General features: G+C 35.2%; 2 protein-coding genes, 3 non-coding genes and 1 pseudogene across 5 annotated transcripts; 4 read left to right on the top strand and 2 right to left on the bottom strand.

The window, feature by feature from the left end:
- Positions 1–2,645: 2,645 nt before the first annotated feature.
- LOC125582891 lies at positions 2,646–9,796 on the top strand (annotated as a pseudogene).
- A 2,087-nt stretch (positions 9,797–11,883) lies between these two features.
- TRNAK-UUU lies at positions 11,884–11,955 on the top strand. Its single transcript has one exon. It is a non-coding gene; the product is annotated as a tRNA-Lys (tRNA).
- An 805-nt stretch (positions 11,956–12,760) lies between these two features.
- Positions 12,761–13,939, bottom strand: LOC106389476 (peptidyl-prolyl cis-trans isomerase Pin1). Its single transcript, XM_013829741.3, has 2 exons — positions 13,654–13,939; positions 12,761–13,124 (listed from the first exon to the last, which is right to left on the bottom strand). The coding sequence occupies exons 1-2, from the start codon at positions 13,886–13,888 to the stop codon at positions 13,000–13,002; spliced, it is 360 nt and encodes a 119-aa protein (XP_013685195.1). The 5' UTR covers positions 13,889–13,939; the 3' UTR covers positions 12,761–12,999.
- Positions 13,940–14,446: 507 nt separating this feature from the next.
- Positions 14,447–14,643, top strand: LOC125584751. The gene has a single exon (XR_007321660.1). It is a non-coding gene; the product is annotated as a U2 spliceosomal RNA (small nuclear RNA).
- Positions 14,644–16,355: 1,712 nt separating this feature from the next.
- Positions 16,356–16,551, top strand: LOC125584762. Its single transcript, XR_007321671.1, has one exon. It is a non-coding gene; the product is annotated as a U2 spliceosomal RNA (small nuclear RNA).
- A 1,003-nt stretch (positions 16,552–17,554) lies between these two features.
- On the bottom strand, positions 17,555–18,615 carry LOC106389477 (60S ribosomal protein L8-1). The gene is made up of 2 exons (XM_013829744.3): positions 18,122–18,615; positions 17,555–18,045 (listed from the first exon to the last, which is right to left on the bottom strand). The coding sequence occupies exons 1-2, from the start codon at positions 18,559–18,561 to the stop codon at positions 17,709–17,711; spliced, it is 777 nt and encodes a 258-aa protein (XP_013685198.1). The 5' UTR covers positions 18,562–18,615; the 3' UTR covers positions 17,555–17,708.
- Positions 18,616–21,288: the final 2,673 nt, after the last annotated feature.

Genomic DNA, 21,288 nt, shown 5'->3' with positions numbered 1-21,288 from the left:
TATATATTTTTTAGATTGTAACAATTTTGAAAATCTTTTTAGTAATAAATTATATAATTATAAAAAATAGAAATAAATTATTACGAAAGTGATTATTTTATCAAATTTATAACCAATTTATAAAGCTTTATAAATATTTTACTACTTTATAAATAATTAATAAGGTTTAATAATAACTTTATAAGATTAAAGGTATGGTTGTTCTCCATAATACAAAAACATGAAGTAAGTAAATAAAAGAAGAAAAGTAAATAAAAAATATTGTTTTATTTATTAATAAGGTAGGAGTATAATGTATTGGTTCCGAAAGCAAAGAGAAAAAAATAGTCATGATTATAATTTTTTCTTTGATTTCCGAACTAATACATTATACTCTTACCTTATTAATAAATAAAACAATATCTTTGATTTACTTTTATTGTTTTATTTATTTACTTCATGTTTTTATAGTATGGTGAACAACCATATCTTTAATTTTATAAAATCATTTTTAACCTTATTAATAATTTATAAAAGTATTAAAATATTTATAAAGCTTTGTAAATCGGTTATAAAATTGAAAAAGTAATGTATATGAATTTATAAATTATCTTAGAGGCTTATAAATCTATTGTAAGAGTTACCCTTTTAAATAGTGCATAAGTGACAATAAAGATTTTAAAATATTTAAAGGCATTTAGTAATAAAACCCCTCAACTAAAGATGGATAGCAAAATAACCTCTCAACTAAAAATTCAACGAAAGAAACCCTCAACTTTAATTTCGTTAACATCTGTTACCCTCCGTCTAAAATACCATGACGGGGGGTGACAGACGTTAACGGAATTAAAGTTGATGAGTTTTTTCGTCGAATTTTTAGTTGAGGGGTTTATTTACCATTCATCTTTAGTTCATGAGTTTAATTACTTAAATTCCTCATAAATAATAAATGAAATAAATTTGACAATGGAAGGATTATAAGTACCTTGCATGGAAAGCAACCCCGAGTTGCTGAATTTGAAGCTTTAGGCCTCTACACCATTTTGCTCAATTTCCGATCTTTTTTGTTTCTGTCCAGTGTTGAGAAGCTTCTTCTCTGGTTGAGCCTTTGGCTATATACACTACCTTTGTTCTTCACAATTGAAGCATAGCGGCTATCAACGAGAGTTTATTACCCTACAAAGTGTATTCTGACCATTTATGTTTCTCATGCATCCTCTAGAATCTACATATGCAACTCAAGGAACACAGCATTAACATACTTCTAATAAATCACACATAATGTACTCTTATAGCTAATGAATCGAGTAGACCTATCATGAAACATTATAAGTTTAAACTTGAATTTCTCAGACCTAGCTAACATCAAAGCAAACTATCACATAGAGCTTGGATCCCTTTCTGTAAGTGATACAAACCCCCATTAGTTAATGATTTTGCTTGATACACAACTTTGGGGATGAAAGAATTCTCTTTTGCCTTTAGTATATACGTGCCTTATAGGCCAAGAGTTTCAGAGTATTCCAAGTTCTGAGATGGAAGAAGACTGACTGTGAACGTATTGTATATGCAGTATTGTATATAGCTTAATTCATAGACTATAAAACAACTTGATCACCTCTACCATTGTTTGAATCAAAATAATTAATGCTATCCAAACCCATATACCAAAGACTTGAAAAGAAGACCGTACATAGTGCTTGTAGTTGGAGCTTTATGATTTATCGATGACATGTTAAACTTTTTCGTCGCTTTCGTACATATTATTGCGCACTCTCTGATCATATATCATGATTAATCATCGTCTCTTTCTCTTCACGATTTCATTTTCATTTGTTCATTTTACTAATGATTCACACCACAATTTGGTATATGTCAACCGTGTGCGTGTATTCGATTTGATTACTATATTAACAACAACATACTCCTCCATTCTTAAAACCCGTTGATCATATAAAGAAACAAATGTTTAAATTATAAAATAATGAAAAAAATATAAATAGACGAAACTTCAAAAATGTATGATAATAGGCCTCGATTTTAATTTTTCATGGTGGTCGGTTACGAACTTTCATTTAAGAGAAGAAAAACATATACAAATATGTTCTCATATAATCTATTTATTTGTTTCTTAATATCTTAAATAACAAAAACTATTTTTACAAATTCCCGATATTAGTCTCAGTTTTACTAGAAATTCTTCCAGTTTTTAGTTTTAAAGGAAAAAAATAGCAATGGACAAAAAATGAAATTAAACTTAGTAGAAAACTATTATTATTAACAATCTCATGCTGAAACCTAGATTAAATTCTAATGTTTGACTTCTAATGTTTGAAATATTAAAAATGTGAAAGTTTTTCCATTTGAGAAGCTTGTGTCTCACGGCTATTACATATAAAATAATTATTTGCTGGACAACGCATTATGTTAGTGGAGGACAATAAAAAAGGAAAGAGTAAAACTCAAGATTAATTGTTGTTTGATTCTATAATACATATATAAGGTCCACGTGTAACATGTAGCATATTATTTCTAGGTAGGCTATAGGTATATAAGTTTCAAAAAGTTCCTTTTTCCTTCTTATAACCTTTTGTAACTAACATTGCTGGGTAATAGAATAGAACCTTACTGAAAATATAAATTAATATACTCTTAATTATAAAACCAAGTGATAGCTGGTGCTTGTACTGTACGAGCCGAACTATATTATTTTTGAATATAGCGGCAATTTTAATTTTACCACAAATCTAATATATTATTATAAAGGTGTGTTTTGCTTTCTCTAGAGGACTCCACGTCAGATTCCAGCTCAGAAAGTCGGATGTTATAAGCATTATAAAGGTGTGTTTTGCTCTCTCCTGAGGGTTCCACGTCAGATTCCAGCTCAGAAAGTCGGATGTTATAAGCGCGACACGTGTCCAAGACGGCAAGACCATACAACTCTGCGTTTCATTAATCTGGAAAACTAATTGAGTCGGGTTTTATCTATTTTTTGGGCCTTCTGTTAAGCTATTGCCAAGCCCGCTTGGGAACAAAGCTCATCTTCTGAACACGTATTCATCGCTAATTAGGGTTTCTCACAGTCTTCTTCCTCAGCCATCTTGGATACAGATTTTGTTAACTCGGCCTGACTATTCAGTTTGCTTGGGATCCCCTACCGTCCTTTGGTTTTCTTTCCGTCCAAAGAAACTACACCAATTATGGATCCATGCATTAATCATGTTCTTAACTCCTTCAGCCACTATCTCTACATCAATATGTCATCATCTTTTGAGAGGCGCTGTGTCTACGGGTATAAGAAAGTATACTTTCCTTCTCTGAAAACCATCTTCATATCTCTATTTGCATACATAATCTCCTTCTAATGGCTAAATTTTTTTGTTTCGTTGTTCATCCACCATGGAGGTACTGCTTCTCAGGTTTTGGGAGGCCAGACGGTGGAAAGCTCATGGGTGATATGCTCCTCCGGGATGCTAAGGTGATTCCATTCTTTAAAGTCATGTTCATATTTGTTTATGAACACACAGCCGTGTTTAGATTTATGAACACACAGCCGGATGGTTTTGAATCCGGTTGTTTATTTGTTTTTTTTGTCAAATCGTTCTCAGGGAGACTCATACCCGCCACCGTCAATGTTAACCGGCTTGCCACCTACAGGCCTCACTTCAAGGCGGGTTCTATGTAATCTTTGACCGGCTTTGATGTCACTGGGTGTGACCAAAATTTCACTCTCCTCTGTTCAGTGATACGACACGTTTCGATGTGTTAACCGACACGGTTACCCCAATACCTCAAGAACACTTCAGATTCCATAATTACAGTGAGCTGCTAGCCAGCAGCTGTGTTTAAAATAGCGACGCCTAGGCGAGCCTAGGCGTGAGGCGAGGTCAAAACTGGGGTTCTCGCCTAGAGGACCGGAGGCGAGGCTAATTCATGAAGGCGCATGCCTCTTCACGCCTTGCAAGTTGCAAGCCTCACGCCTCTTCACGCCTCAACGCTTTTTGAATTTAACGGTAAGATTCTTATTTCCAATTTATTTGCCTACTTAAAACAAGCAGTGATGATTAATATTAAATATTTAGTTTCTTTTTATGTTTCCAAAAAAAAATTCACCTAAAATCTAATTTAATGACTTAACATTTTTGCATATATGGTACTCACGCTTGACGCTTCTGTTTCTTCTTCTTTTTAAGTCTGTCTTGTTTTGAGACAAGAGTCTCTAAATCTTCTGCTTCTTCTTGTTTCTGCTCTCTTTCTCCTAATCTCCTACTCTTACCTTATCACCATGTCAACTTCTTCTAAACAAGTTGATCCAGCATACAAATATGCAACACAAGATCCTAAGAAGTATGGCAGTTGGATTTGTAACTTTTGTGGTAAAGTCACAGATGGTGGAGTCTCACGTGCTAAACAACATCTGGCTGGAGGCTACTCAACCGTAACTGTCTGTCCCAAGGTTCCAGATCATGTGAATGAAGAAGTTATAACTTTCATTAAAAAAAAGCTGCAATGAAAGCCAGTGTCCAAATGATGGAACCAGCCTTCGGTTATGATGATGAAGAAGATGAAGGTCACCCAACTCAAACTCAGAAACGTCCATGTCAGCCTCAGCCTAACCTGAAGAAGCGTAAAGGTCCTATGGACATGTTTGTTGCTCCAACTCCTCCTGATGTCTTGAAAGGAAGAAAAGATAGAAAAGAAATTTTTGGAGGTGTATCTGATAAAGAGTGTAGAGACAAAGCTTGTAGTGCTATTGAGAGGTGGTTCTTAGATGCAGGAGTTGCTTTCTATGCTGCCACTTTTGACAGTTTCAAAGAGGCGCTTGAATTAGTAGGGCAATATGGTTCTGGTTTTAAGCCACCAAGCATGCATGAACTGCGAGTTCCTCTCTTGAAAAAAGAAGTGGAAGAAGTTAAGAAATAGTTGGTGGAATACAAAGCTGATTGGGTTGGTAAAGGCTGTTCAATCATGTCTGATGGATGGCGCGATTCAGTGGTACAAAAGGGCATCATCAACTTCCTTGTTAACTCTCCAAAAGGATCTGTTTTTCTGAAATCAGTTGATGTTTCAGAGGTTGTGAAAGATGCTAATCTGCTGTTTAACATGCTTGACCAAGTGGTGGATGAAGTTGGAGAGTCTAATATTGTCCAAGTTGTTACTGACAATGCCTCAAACTATATTAAAGCTGGTATGTTTATTTCTGTTCAATCTTATGGTTTCTGTTTTTTAGTTATCTCCTTACTAATCTGATATTATTTTGCTAATTCGCAGGGAAACTTCTAATGGCTAAGAGACCACATCTATATTGGCTTCCTTGTGCAGCACACTGCATTGATCTCATGCTAGATGATATAGGTAAGATTCCTTCACTTAAAGCTGCAATAAGAAGCTACATCTTCATGAATGGCTACATCTACAGTCGTACGTCTCTGGTAAATATGATGAGAAGATTCACAGGCGATGGAAATTTACACAGGCCAGTAGTTACTCGGTTTGCTACGTCATTCATCACGCTTGCATCATACTACCACCAGAAGAACAACTTGAGGAAGTTTGTAAATTCTGAAGACTGGAATGATTCAAAGTGGCCAAAGGAATCAGGAGCAAGGAAGGTGAAACAGATTATTATGCAAGACAGCTTCTGGAGAAATGTTCTTTATGCACTAGGCTTGACTACCCCGTTAATTAAAGTTCTTCGACTGGTAGATGGAGAGAAAAGACCAGCTATGGGGTACATTTATGAAGCAATGGACAGAGCTAAGGAAACCATTGCAAGAACCTTCAACCACAGAGAAGATCAGTACCAGCGTGCCTTTGAAATAATAGATGAGCGATGGAACTGTCAACTCCACCAGCCGTTGCATGCTGCTGGTCACTTTCTCAATCCTGAATTTCAGTTCAAAGGACCTGAGGTGAATTGTGAAGAGGTTATGACAGGTTTATACAACACCATTGAGAGGCCGGTTCCTAAAGTTACAACTCAAGATCAGATACTTAAAGTTACACCATTGATTTTCTTCCGATGATTTTGATAATTAATAATTTGATTGTATCAATTATGCATTGTTTACGGAAATGATAATTAATCATAGGAAGAAAGACATAATTAAATATTATGAATTGTTTACGGAAATTTAATGTATTTTCATAAATTACTGTCAATTTTAATTGTTTTTCTAACTAAGATTAATAATTTTTAACATATATGTAGTTTCAAATATTGCATAGTTTTATGATTGGTCGAAATATTGCATAGATTTATGCATAATTTGATCATGATCTTCGAAGTATTAAAATATTAAAAAGAAAAAAAATTGATTTTAAAGAATTCTTAGTTTAATATTGTTCACTTCATAGCTTTGTTATAAATATTTTTAAAGCAATATATTACATGTTTGAGAATTATTTTTTCGAATCTGATGTAAAACGGTTGCACTTAGTCTGTCACAAAATCAAACGTGATGGTCACGCCAAAATCAAACGTGATGGTCACTCCTCCTTTAATACCGTATATACCACTTACCTAATTTTGTTATTGCGTGATGCGTTTTCGTGAAATAGGTATTATAAGATCTGTGATGGTCATGCCAAAAATATATCAGAAATATTCCCCTATCGATTAAGGTAAGTATTTCGATTCTTTGAATTTTGTTTCCTTTTATACGTTAACAATATTATTGTGTTTCTTTAATATTTTGACCAATTAAGCGAGGTTATAATTTGGAATATCGAGTTTGCATCGAGTATATTGAAATTCAATTGTGTTTCCTTTTTATTTTGACCAAATAACCAAAATATATCTGATATCCGTAACGTATAATTATTTTTTTCAACGTTGACAAAAATGTTGCCTTTTACAAAAGAGTTAATATTGCATTATAATTAACGTTGACAAAAATGTTCATAAAACGTTCGATTATAATACGTGTTCCTAAAATAAGCATAAAATTGTTCATAAAATTATTCATGTTTCTTTAGTTGCATTATAAAGAAATTTGATATTAGTTTAAAAATGTTCATAAAATGTTGCATAAAAATGTTCATAAAATGTTGACTTGGTTTCAAAAAGGTTCATAAAACGTTGCATTATAATACGATTTGATATTAGTTTAAAAATGTTCATAAAATGTTGCATTATAATTAACGTAAACAAAAATATTCATAAAACGATTTGATAGATGTCGAACTTATTTTGTTGATTTTTACAAAAGAGTTAATATTCTGCCTGTCATAAATTCCCGTTTTTTTTTTCAAATCGGATTGTAATCATATAGTATAATGTATATGACCAATGGCATTTGGTTGTAATTATTCTAGTTCACAAAAGTTTTTTTTTAAAGTTAGTGAGAGTGCATGAGGTGATGACACATAGGAAATGACACTCATGTAATAAACACATGAGGCCAAGGTTTATTTCTATGAATGTTCCTCCTTTAATAAGAAAGGAATGTGTTTACAAAAGCTACCCATATAAGAGATTCATACTCAGTTCTCTTTCTCTAGTCATCTCTTATGTTAGTAGCTATCATAATACAATCATCATACAAAGGATATATCTCTTGGTTTCATATAGAACATGCAAAAGGATTGTTTTCTACATACTCCATGATCACTGAGTATCATAAATATCAAACTCTGTCAATGGTCTATTTATATGTTGAGGAAATGCCTCAAAATGTAGCTTCCAAATAATGATTTCCAGGTCAACACATTGCATGTTAACCTCCACAATGGGATCAACGGATCTGCAGATACCGCTACATGTCGAGTCAAACGCAGTTACACATATGTTCCCTGCTTGTGCTTTTCATTCACAATCTGCAATTCTCCCAAAAACCAGAATCAATGTTAAATGAGGTAAAAGCTTTAGAGTCACAACAGACTTTGTATAGCCAAACTCAATAAAAAGCACCCAACGTAACATCCCCACTTGCCTATTTGTGAAGAAAATGACTTGATCATTATATAGTAACACCGGAAAGTTAGATTGAGAATGAGGTATGAATGCAAAGCAGACAAAACAGTTAAAATCTTACTGATTATGGAAAATATAAGAAATCAATTCTCTAGAAATGGCGTATAATTGTCCAATAGCGTGACAGAAGTACTTGTTCATGTTCTCACCAAACTTCCAATTCTAAATGTATATATAAATCTATTAGAGTTATTGACAGTGCTCTGTTGCGATATTTGTTAGCTAAAATAATCCATCCAACATAATAGGAAAAAAAAACCAACGAAATTGTAAAGCTAACCATCAGCTGAGATGTTTTTGCTGTCCTGACACATTGCAAGCTTAGTGATTTCACTGTCAAAAGCAACAAACTCAGCAGTCATACACATCCGAGACATTTATTTACAAATGGTTCCTAGCACAGAAAAAACATATCATTATATTATGGATGATAAGTTTGATGCATAAATACAGTTTATAATTTTTTTCAACTGAACATTTGTGCCTACTGAATTACCTTACAACACCCACTGCATTGTGATTTTGGCATATTAAAGCTGAGAATCAACATTGGAGCTTGCGTTAGCATTTGGAACATGAAATATAGCACCATCAATTTCAAGTGTTAATTACATTGACAATAGCTGTGCAAAAGAACTCTGCTAGTAAGGTAATCGTGATTAGTAATTCTTTACATATTAGTCTCGTGCAACTTCAAAACGATAGAAACTTACAATCGACGGCTCTCAAAGATGGACCGCAAACCATCTAATGATATGCTTACCTCGTCGTATAAGTAATTCATGTCACTTCCCTCCCACGGGTAACGTTGCTGGTGCAGGTCAATTCCCTCCACCTCTTCCTCGTCATTAGGATGCTCTGCAATATACCCTCTGTAAGGTTCAAATTTATGTCGCTAGAATTATCAAAAAAAGAAATATAAAGTACCCTCCAAATCTTCTGGAGCATCGACATTTTCTTATTCAATGATCTTCATTCAACCTAACAACCATCAAAATAAAAAGAATGTGAGGCACATAATCTTCAAAATCCAAGTTTAATGAACGGAAAAAAAAACTCAGGAAGACAGAAAATGTCAAACACTCACTGGCTTCTTCTTCTTTTACTTCTTGGCTCCCGTAAATGAACTATCAAAGCCATCATTATTTGTAGGAAAAAAAGATTAAACAAACCAACTGATGAAAAGAAACAAATATGTTTCACAGCACATAAACTCTTCTTGAACAATCAGGCAACAGATAGTATGTCTCCCGTGTGACTCAGCTGAGTCCTCGATGGCATTCTGAACGACAAATGTCTTCTTCTTCTTCTTGGTTAGATCAAAGGGTGCAAGTTAAGGATGACCAAAGAAAATTAAAACCACACAATCATGATTTATCAGGCAAAATAAAAGAACCGATGATGAATTTATTAAAGATGGGGAGATGTAGAGACTAAAGAAGATAAACTGATTCATGGAACTCAAAGAGTCAATCTGTGTTTCTTAGATGAGTCATGAACCGATGATTAAAAATTGAAAGCCCTAAACTTCCATTGAAGAGAACGCTTACAAACCAAAGAGGTCTATTGGATTTTTTTTTTAACGAAGCCCATTTCAAAACATGAGTTATAAAGTATTTATTAAATCATTCGATAAAAAGAATTAAGTGTGGGTCCCACAGAGAAAACCGAAGAAGCAAAGGTTTCCGACCTTTATAAATATATATTAGTTTCGGCCATCAATGTACAAAGTACGTATTCTTTAGTTTAGAGGTATAAATGTTGGTGTTTATGACTCAATAACCTGGGTTCGAGCCACAGACTTGACACTTTTTCACATTTTTTAAAAGTGGGACCCACTTAACTGCTGACGTGGTGGCTCAATAGATTGTATCGGCTAATCCTATTAGTATATGAAAAATATACGTAACGTAACATAATTGATTAATTACTACGCTGTCTAATTCTTAAGATTTTTTTTTTTGATAAACCATGTCGGCTGATCCGGTCGGCCCCGGGAGGAACGCACTTAGTGCTACAGAGTGGACTGGCTACCATACTGTCTGACCCAAGTTTAGAATATCTTCCGACTAATACCAGGGGGTGAACCGATCATCTGTTACGATCCACTATGTAAACCACTTGAGTCAAATCCCAAACCCAAACTGGCCAAATAATGATACTTTAGTTCCCAGAGAAAATCAAATACATGACTGATGTGGATACACACCAAATCCGAAAAAATTGCCACTAGGCTACCACCACTTAATTTAATTCTTCAGATTAACTATAGAAATAATCAAATCGTCTATTACCAGATTATCGTGTTAACTGTTTGAACTGAATCCCATGTCAAAACTGGCTAAATATCAGTAACTTTGTTCGCAGCAAAAATGAAAAATAGATTTATGATGTGTCCTAAATTACTCTGTACTACTTTACTACCACTGTTTGTTTGTCTTACTTTGTACTATAAGTATACACTTCTAAACTTTTTTCTGTTCATATATGAATAATTTTTGTTCTTTGTTCACATCGGGAATTTACTATATAGCGGGGATTTCCAACGGGGAAAATACTAGAGACCAATTTTTATAAGGAAAATATTGGAGTTTTAAAATATTAAGGGGGAATGTATGTCGCCGAAGAAAACATTCCCCTCTTTTTTGGTTTACTAATGTAATTGACCAGGTCTCTGTATGAGGGTTGATTTGGAATAATTAACACTTTTTAATCGAGCTAATGATTTTTTGTCTCCTTTTGTAACCCTCAAAGGCTACGTTTTGTTTGACTGTAGATTTTTTTTTGCGTATTGAAAATATATACATTCTCACAAGTGAGAGCTACGAAATGTTGGGGATATTACCCTAACTTTGAACAAAAAAAAAAATTACCCTAACTAATGAAGAAAATCCTAGTACATATATTTATCAGAAGGGAGTTACCGTACAATTGGGTTGTCCAGTTTGTTACTTAAAAACATAAAATAAAATAAAAATTATTTGATTTTAAATTTTATAAGAATGTTATATTAAAATGCATAGAACATAGTACATACTATAAGTTTTCAGTCATAATGTAGGCATAGACCGATAAATCGAGAATTAAAAACCGAACCTAAAAAACTTAATTCGAAACCGAACCAATGTTCACAAATATCTAAATGCCTTCTATATCCATGGAACCAAAAAAAAACTGAAACCAAACCTGAACCGAACTGAGAACCGAATGAGTATCCGAATATCCAAAACACAAATTATATGCCTAAAATATTATTTATACTTAGTTATGTTTAAAATTATAAAATATACTTAAATACTATTTTATAAAGAAAAATACTCAAAAAATCGGATAACCCAAATATTTTATCTGAAATATTTAAAATTAACATAATTATCCAAAAACCCGAACTACCCAAATATTTTTTATCCGAAATATATAAATTTATCAGAATTATTCAACTTTTTATTCAAAAAATCTAACCACTTACTCAAATTATCTGCAATTTTCTAAAAAATCAGAACCAAACTGAAACTGAATCGGACCCAAAATTTATTGGATAGTACTTGGTTCCTAATATTGTATCTAAACTAGACTGAAAACAAAAAAAACTAAAATGTAATCAAAATTTATAAATAACCGAACAGTTCTATATTTTATAACCGAAAACCAAAAAGTGAACTGAACCAAACTGAAAACTGAACTCCGATGCTTACGTATGAGTTGCAAAAGATTAATTTTAAATAGAAATTTAGAGGGAACAAACTGATTAAGCAACGAAAGAAAAAAAAAAGTAGATTACCCATAACTCTCATTTTCTGCATTCAAACATAAAGTAGTTTCAAATGCAATATGAAAAGATGCATCCAAGTATTAAAATGGTTCCATGTGGAAGTAACGTGAGAGATGTTCTAAGTCATTATATTTGTCATAATACATGTAACACAGTTGCCGTCTTAGCTCAGTGGTAGAGCACGTGACTTTTAATCCCGTGGTCGTGGGTTCGATCACCACAAACGGCGGACATGTTTCTTTTTTTCATTTCTGGCGATGCGAAGTCTCAGTTTTCAAGTTGTTCTTGACTTGTAAATGTTGGATATCTTAAAAAGTGAAGCAAGTAAAAAGGATTCAAAATGGTTCAACTTGGGATAGAATCAAAATGATGGTTAATCTAACTATCTAAGTCATAGTATAGAAGAAGCAGAGAAGTGAGATCAGAGCACACAGGAAGAGACACGGTTACAAACACAGTCCGACAGTGAATTTGAAACACGTACACTGATGTAAAACATGTATAGAGACGATGCAGAATATATTGGACGCTAAAGAATAGGAACACGAAATCTTTTCATACAAGGCCAGCATAGCAGCTAGCAAAGCGTTGACCCCCCCAACTTCAACGCTGTACTTGACTCCAACTTTTTTTTTATTATACAGCAATGGGTGATAAATCATTTAAAACAAGTTTTCCTGCACATTAACAAAACTACAACTAGTTTCAGTACTAAGCACCAGTTTTGCTTCTTGATATTACTAGTGTATTATTAGTGTGTTAACTCAAATTTACCATGAAATGTGAATTGTTGTGTTTAAAGACTCACCTTGGAAGCTGTATTTGTGACGGCTAGACTAACTTCTCCTTCGTTATGAAGCCAGCAATCTAGTACCTATTTGAACAAAAGAAAACAGAACATAGCAGTGACTTGTTTCTATTGCTTAGACTTTAGGCGTGAATCAGAATGGAGTTGGGGTTAATGTATATTTTTAACAGTATTCAAAGAAAGCAGGCTTGAGATGTTTCACACAGAAATATAATACAAGTGGCAGTCAGCAAGAGGGATGTGTTATTATGAAGTTATAAAGAAGAAATTGAGATACAATATCTTGTTTTATTATTACTATATGTTTTGCTTGTATCAAATCCATGCAGAATTTAAACCACAATAGCAAAGCTTTATCTTATTATTATTCTTCTATCTTCTTTAACTTTGGTCAAGAAGACAAGGAAAATAAAAAACTGGTCACTTCTGATACATGATCGGCTTTGGAGGAGAGGAGATGAGGGATCAAGCTGTTCTCTTTATGATATGGACTCCACTGTCTGTATCCACAATATCACTTATATCACCAACCCTGAGTGCGTATGTTGCTTCCTCAAACGGTTTCTGCATTTGGCCTCGCCCAAACGGACCTGGACACACAATCAACATCCAACCCTTTCACCATAAGAATTCATCAAGAAATAAACTTTAGAGAGGTGTTGATCTACGCAGACACTAGTAAGCACCAAATCAAGATTTCAAATTGTCAGTGATCATGATCTAAGTAATAACATCAGTGAGATTTATGAACACCGAATACAGATGATTCAAAGAAGAATTATATCATCTGTAAGATTTACGAGCACCAATTCTAGATTGATCAAGAACAAAAACTTCATATTCTAAAACACTAGTGATGATCCAGTAGTAATATTCATGAGTGCCAATAATACATTCAATGTTATTTAGTCTGTGAGCACAATAGAGCAATTTCACTATACAGAGATCCAGTAGAACCCAATTTCAAAAAAAAAAAAAAAAAAAAAAATTGAAATCAATAAATTTTAATCGCCTGTTTGAGACTATCCTAATTAAAACTACAATCATCTTAGACCTACAATCAATCACTCGCTGTATCTTCACTACACAGTTGAAATCGCATAGAAGAGAACAACAAACCTAGATCGCCGCCGCGTTTGGCGGAGCTACAGTCGGAAACGCGAGTGGCCACATCCTCGAAGTTAGCTTTGCCACAGACGATGTCTTCGCGGATCGATCTAAGCTGTTCGACGGCTGCTTCTCTGGTAGTAGCCATTATGATCTTTCCTTCGGGATCCTTCCACGACGCCTTCCTACGAGATCCTTGGTGCTTGATCAGAATGTGCGACGCCTTAACTTGGTCTCTCGACGCCATCTTCTTCCCGGTGATTGTGCTTCTTGTTAAACTGTGCGGCTCTCTTTTCTTTGAGAAGCATCTTTTATATGACAAACACAAAAAAAAGGTAATTCGGTTCGATTCGGTTTAGTTCTGATTGGTTTGAAATTTTGTGTTTATAGAAGTTTGTGCAATTTAATCCACTTAGACCGGTAATACCTCAAGCCTGTTAGTTGTCTTCATGAACTTTTGTTTTCAATTGGAGAAGGCTCCCATTTTTCGATCCAAGCTCTCAAATTAACAGATTCTTGTTCTCTTTTTTTTTTGTTCTTAGCAAGAAAACGCAGAGTTTGCATTATAAATTCGATATATCTGATCCTCCTCTGAGATTCAATTAACACCACCTCACAGGTGTCTTCTTCATCTTCTGGATTTGCAAAATTCCCTAAGTTTAACGTATTTTGTTTGGTTGGAGAGGATAGATGCGTTACTAAAATTAAGGAGGCTATTTCATAAAACGTCCCACATCGGCAAGCTAAAGAAAGTTGGTCATAAGATTGACACTATAAGAAGGAAGCCAAGCCTCACTTCCAAATCATACCTTTCTCGGCCTTTTGGCTAAGATCAAGTGTAGTATCTGTTCTTATCAGTTTAATATCTGATATGTGGTCTATCGGATCACATGATATTAACTTTATTTTTTAAGGGAAGAAACCTGTCAAAATAGCTTGCTATTTGGATTTCTAAGAGTCGCCCACGCGTTGCACTATTGCATGGGATTAGGCTTAACCCGCCAATTCAATAGTTCTACTCTTACTCGGTTGTCTACGCCTATGTATTGAAAGGTTTTGCTAATGAACGATTTTAATATAAGTAGAACAAATTAAATTCAGAACAAAACTATTGGACATAATTTCATAAATCGTCGATGTAAATAGGCTCATTAAGTAGTTCCACTCCTTTGATTTTATCTCTGTGATTATTTCCATCCTAGAAACCTAGGATATAGATATAGCTTACATGAATGCTCGCTCCAAAGCTGTATATATGTATCGGTCTTTGTATTCGAAATAAAACCAGAGTTCTCCCAGAAAGTGTAGCCTGTTTTTCATTACCAGCCATTGTAAGAAGGAGAACTTAGGAGTTGCATAGCAAACCAAGGGTTATTGGATACACTGATCTGATTTGGTTCCAATTGTCTTTTGAGGAGAATTTGTCCTTTGCATTTGTGTCCATGCTTTTTCCTAAGTGAAATGTCTGGTTCTCCTTGCAATGCTCTGCTTTTCACCCTTTTGATCTCATCCTCTATCTCAGTTAGTACCGCAACTCTATGTCGTCTTCGACGATGCCGCTCAGAAACCTCAGCCACAGTCTTTGCATCGCCAATTCCCAAATCAACCACGCCGCGATCACCCAAAAGTTTTATAAGGCAGGCCATATTTCGACCAAGAGTCGTACCAGCAGGACATTCCTCTGCCCCTTCTCATCTCTACCCGATTGTCTTCTACTCAATTTCTTATAAGTTAGATAGGTAAACGAGTGTTGGTGTTGATTTGAGTAGTAACGCATGCCTGTTATATACCTCAAGTCGTATAAACTATAGACAGCTTCTTTTGAATAGCAAATGGAAAGAAAAAAAAAGTTAAACGGTTGAGATAAGTAGCAGATGGTACAGGTAAAGCGTCTTCCATTGTGTACTTATTTTCAACTAAACAAGATTCATCGAGAAGAGATAAGAAAATGAAATGCTTAGGTATAATCAAAATTTTTGAAATGAATATTTGAAAATTCATAATGTAAGGCTTTTTAATCAATAGAAAGACAGGAGATTCTATACTGACAAGAGAAAATTATAACAAAATCTTTTTGAGATTACACAAGGTCAAAAGGAAATTGCAACAATGCTCCAATGGAAGAAACAATTATAACTTGTGAAACCTACTTGGCATTGGAGGCGGAAGTAGCAGCCTGACAACGGAGGATACAGGGGTTATACTGTTTATTTTGCAACAAGTCTCTTTGATCTCAAACTATACCTGCAACTCTGAAACTGCTTTGATGTATGAATCTTGACACAAGCGGGAAATGTTGGATTTTGTTCCAAATATACATTTAGATGTTAGTATGATGATTGCTATGAGAGGTACATTGTTACACCTCTAAACATATAACTTGAAGAAAAAATTAGCTTGTGTTGTGACTGCTTAATTCTGAGAAAATGTCTTATTGATGCATGAGAATAACTTGAAAATGGTGTAGTCAAGGGATTCTAATGGAATACAAGAATATAACAAAATCTTTAGAGATTTCACAATTTCAAAATGAAACGCATAAAAATTAACTCCGAGAAAACAAACAAACAAACCGTAGACTGCCACACCACGAGCCATAAGGCCATGAGTTTTAAAACTAAAGTGGCTATTCCTACAATCCCACATCGGTAAAGCGAAGACGTTTGTCCTAAGGTAGGCATTATAAAAAGGCAGCCGGCCCTTACATGCAAATCATACCTTTCTCGGCCTTTTGGCTAAGATCAAGTGTAGTATCTGTTCTTATCAGTTTAATATCTGATATGTGGGTCATTGGCCCACACGATATTAACTTTATTTTTTAAGGGTAGAAGTCTGTCAAGATAGCTTGCTATCTGGATTTACATGAGTAGCCCATGCGCTGCACTACTGCATGGGTGTGGCTCAACCCGCCAACTCACTAGTCTAACTCTTACGCCTAACTCACTAGTCCAATTCTTACGCAGAAGTCCTTCCCCATATTGAAATGAAAGGCATTGCAAATTATCATCCGTGCAAATAGGCATGTCGTTAAGTAGCTCTCCTCCTTTGATCTTATCTGTGTGATTATCTCCCTCCTAAGATATAGAGATAGGTCATCATCAACTTCCTCAATGGGCTTACATGAACGTACCAGTCTATGTATTCGAAATAAAACCAGAGTTCTCAAGACTTAAAAAAAAACAAAATTATATTCATTTAGTGTATTTGGATATGAGAGAATCCATATGGTTGATCTTCTTAGCGTACAAATTTGGTATGGGACATGAACGTGAGAGCTCCCTATCAGACATTTACTTTATTGGTACTTGTCTGTCATGCATCGATCTGATGTCTCCCTACGATCTAATCACAGATTGATGGAAGAGATGAATTTTTGCGTTAAGACACAATTACACCAGATGTGTCTTCCTGGTTTTCCCTAGACCCCACCCCTAAGTATGTTATTATCACATTCACATGTCAGACACACTCATGCAAAACACTCCATTTTTCAGGAGATTCTACTTGTGTCCTTGATGCAAACACTGGTCAGAATATGCTACCACACAAATTTAGATAATCCAGTTATCAAATCAATATTCTACTCGTCTCCTTGATGGAAATCTCAGCTTCTCAAGTTGTAATAGAGAAAACAGAAAGGTAATTATCAGACAGATCAAACTATAATAGGGAGGGGATGAATTTTGCTGACATACTTAAATAACTGTGGGATACATATTCTTGAACATGAACGGTCTTGATTGTATACGTGTCTTTTAGTTTCTGTGTTATCTTTGCTTTTGTAATGTGGATATATATTGGTCCATGATTTCAATTTCAATCAGCACAAGATCTATAGCATGAAAGCTCCAAAGCTGTGCATATCGATTATTGTCATGACTGACTAGTGTAATCAGGATAACAAAACCTCACATGGGCAAACAGTAGCAACTTAGGTTTGCTTTTCTTGAGAAGTGTACTCACAAGATTATAACAAAAACGAGATTTCAGAACACAAGGAGGGTTCACAAGGAAAAGCAGCAAAAAACTCAAACAAAAACAAATATATATATCTCTCTTATTAAACCTTAATCAGCCTTGGCGGCAGAAGCAGCAGCTTGACCTCTGAGACGACCAGTCCTCCTAGCAGCAATAAGCCCAACCTTCTGCCCTGGTGGTGCATCACGCCTAACCGTACTGGCGTGACCAATGTGCTGATGGTTACCTCCTCCGTGAGGATGCTCCACTGGATTCATAGCCACACCACGAACCTTAGGCCACGAGTTTCTCTTCACACGGTACTTGTGGTACGCGTTTCCCGCCTTGAGCATCGGCTTCTCCGTTCTTCCACCACCAGCGACCTGACCAATCATGGCCCTGCATCCACTCGGAACAATCTTCTTCGAACCAGATGGCAACTTGATCCTATCAACGAATATGTCCAAAAACCAATCAAGAAACCGACAGATCTAAACAGTTATGTCCAAATCAAGAAACAAACCTAGTAGTGTCGTTGTCAGGGTTGTGCGAAATCACGATGGCGTAATCGCCAGAAGCTCTAGCGAGCACACCACGGTCACCGACATGATGCTCGACGTTACAGACAACAGCTCCTTCAGGGATAGCTCTAAGCGGGAGAACATTTCCGACAACGAGCGTCGCTTTCTTACCGCAGTACAAGAACTGTCCGGTGTACATGCCTTCGGCGGCGACGAAGAGCTCCTTCTGCTTCTTGTAACGGAAAGGATGACGGAAGGCGACGCGAGCGAGCGGCGCACCACGGCCGGGATCGTGGATGATCTCCGTCACGACGCCCTTGAGGTATCCATTTCTCTCGCCGTAGTCGAGGCTGCGGAACTTGGCGGGGCCTTTACGGTGGTGAGTGTGGGATTTGAAGACGGAACCTGCTCCCTTACGTTGAGCTCTGATGACACGACCCATTGTGGATGATGCTTGACGGCGAAGATTACAATCAGGTTTATATTGTGCAACCTGAAGTCGTTTAAGCCCTAAAGGGCTTTAGTACTTAAAGCCCTTTAAACCCATCCAAAAGCCTGTTATTACCATTTCTTAGACCAGTTTAAGCTAACCGCAACACTTTAGAAATCCCTTTTAGACCGTATTTTACTATTTTCACCTTCAAAATAGAATAAATAGAATAAATCTATAACAAAGTGATATATGCTCTAATATATTTCTTAACAGTAATCTCCAAGTATACAGTAAAAAATAAACAATGATATTTCTTCCTCTATAAATAAAGAAAAATATAGAGATCCTTATGTAGATATCACGGCGGACCTTGGACCATACCAAGTGAAAGATTTACAACTGGTTTCCAAATTTTTTTGAAGAAAAGTATATAGACATAAGCCTCCAAATTTTTTTAATCTCCCCCCCCTCCAAGTATACAGTAAAAAATAAAGGAATGATATTTCTTCCTCTATAAATAAAGAAAAATATAGAGATCTCTATTACAAAGGTAGATATCAGGGCGGACATTGGACCATGCCAAGTGAAAGATTTACAACTGGTTTCCAAAATTTTTGAAGAAAAATATATAGAATAAGCCACCAAATTTTTTTTAAAGCCTTCAAATTTGTAAAAAATAATTTTTTTACATAGACATTGTCACAAATCTCAGGGTCAACCCTGCTAAAAATAAATGTAGGTGGTAGCAATTTTACCTCTTTTTTTTTTGTCACTGAAATACTTAATTAAAATGGGCAAAACGAGGCCCAACTCATAAAGGATCCATTACATGATTGAGTTTCTAAGGACGGCCTTTGCTAGAGCATCAACCTCCTCGTTGTTTTTACGATGAATATGAAAGAACTCGATTGAAACAAATACAGAAGAGAGATTCCCAGGGACTTTAACTCCAAATGCCCTTATGGGAAAAAATTCATTCTTCTTGTCCCCTCTCTATTCTCATTACTCATTTGTCTTTGAATTCCCTATACTAAACTTTCTTTCTTTAATATATTTCTTCTCCACTTCATTAATTCATTTATTTTTTCAATTAAATACACCCAACCAAACACAACAACCAAATGGGGTCCACAAACAACCTTAACCAATCAGATTTACCTCGGCCCACATGTCTTCATGTTCCTCTTCTCTCCTCTTTCCGCGTGAAGAGCTCTTCTTCCCCACCATTCATTGGCGATTTTGAAGCTAGAACATCAGGTAATTCTTGTCCGTTTTTCATGAAATTTTGTGTGCAATATCTTTTAAATGTTTGTGTAAACCATGGGTAACCTAAAAAAGTAAGAATTGATGAAAATTTGAGAGAGAAAAAACGAATTTGAAAACTGTGTATATGAATTTCGAGTTTAATTTATGTCTGTTTTTGATGAAATTTTTGCTGGAATACTTATAAAAATAAGTGTATATATCGGCTAGTGTAACAAAAGAAAGGTTGAACGCAAATTTTAAGAGATTTAAAAGGGTTTTGTAGACTGTATTTATTGGTTTTAGGGTATATTTTATGTACGTTTTGAGCCCGTTTTGATGATTTCTTCGGTGTAATTTCATTAATATGAATTATATAACATGGGTAATGCAAAATCCGAACAAAATCGGACTAAAAAGTTGATTAATTAGTGCACGGATAATTTCTGGGTATTAATAAGATAACTCGTTTTACTAAGGCAAAGTGGTATTACTGATACTACTGGTGTTACTATGTTTACAAATATTACTAGTATTACTGGTTTTACTATGTATATAGTATTGAAAAAAATTAGTATTAGTAAGAATGTACAGCGTGGAAATTAAATTTAAACTTCTTAATAATACTAATTCTAATTATGATTCATTTTATTTCAGGAAAATGCAAAATCCGCATTGTACAATCATTTGTTTTGATTATGGAGGATATTACATTAAAGATGGGGCTGAAATGAAATAGATTTCGAGAGATGGTGAACGGGAAGATGAAATTCACACTATTGTGTTGAAGAAATCAGTGGATGAGATCACACGCTCTGTTTTGGTTGAGCGTATTTGCAGAAAGATAAAGGTAGATGACTATAAGATGGAAGCGAAGATTAGTTACTTTCCAATAGTAATGTATTTGAACAAGCCATCATATATCTGGGAAGATGTAGACGTTTTTGGTTATCTAATGCAAGTAAATCAAGAGAATTGTAGAAGTGTTCTACATGTGGAGTTCAACAAAAGGGATGATGACACTGATTTCTATGGCAGTCTATCGGATAGAGAGGCTACTGAAAGAGGGGCTACTGATAGAGAGGCTATTGATAGAGAGGCTACTGAAAGAGGGGCTACTGATAGAGAGGCTACTGATACAGAAGCTATTGATACAGAGGCTACTGAGACAGAGGGTGGTGATGAAAAAGGTACTAAGAAGGATGCAACTGATAATGAAGGTACTGGTGGTGTGCTCACACTTTACGAAGACATTGAGATGCATGAGAATGTCACCGAAAGAGAAGCAGGACCCTCAGTTGAAGTCACACCAGTTGTCTATAAGGAGTGGGATGATGGTATGGATTTGGTTTTAGATCAAGAATTTAGAACCAAGGGGGAAGTGCAAACTCATATTTAGGCGGCGTCACATCTGAAGTGTTTTGAGTATGAGGTAATTAAGTCGGATACTAAGAGATATGTGATAAAATGCCGAGGAGCCAAAGAAGGCTGCAA

The sequence above is a fragment of the Brassica napus genome, chromosome C3, assembly GCF_020379485.1.
Source record: "Brassica napus cultivar Da-Ae chromosome C3, Da-Ae, whole genome shotgun sequence".
Taxonomy (NCBI): Eukaryota; Viridiplantae; Streptophyta; class Magnoliopsida; order Brassicales; family Brassicaceae; genus Brassica; species Brassica napus.
This window is presented reverse-complemented; position numbering and strand designations above follow the sequence as displayed.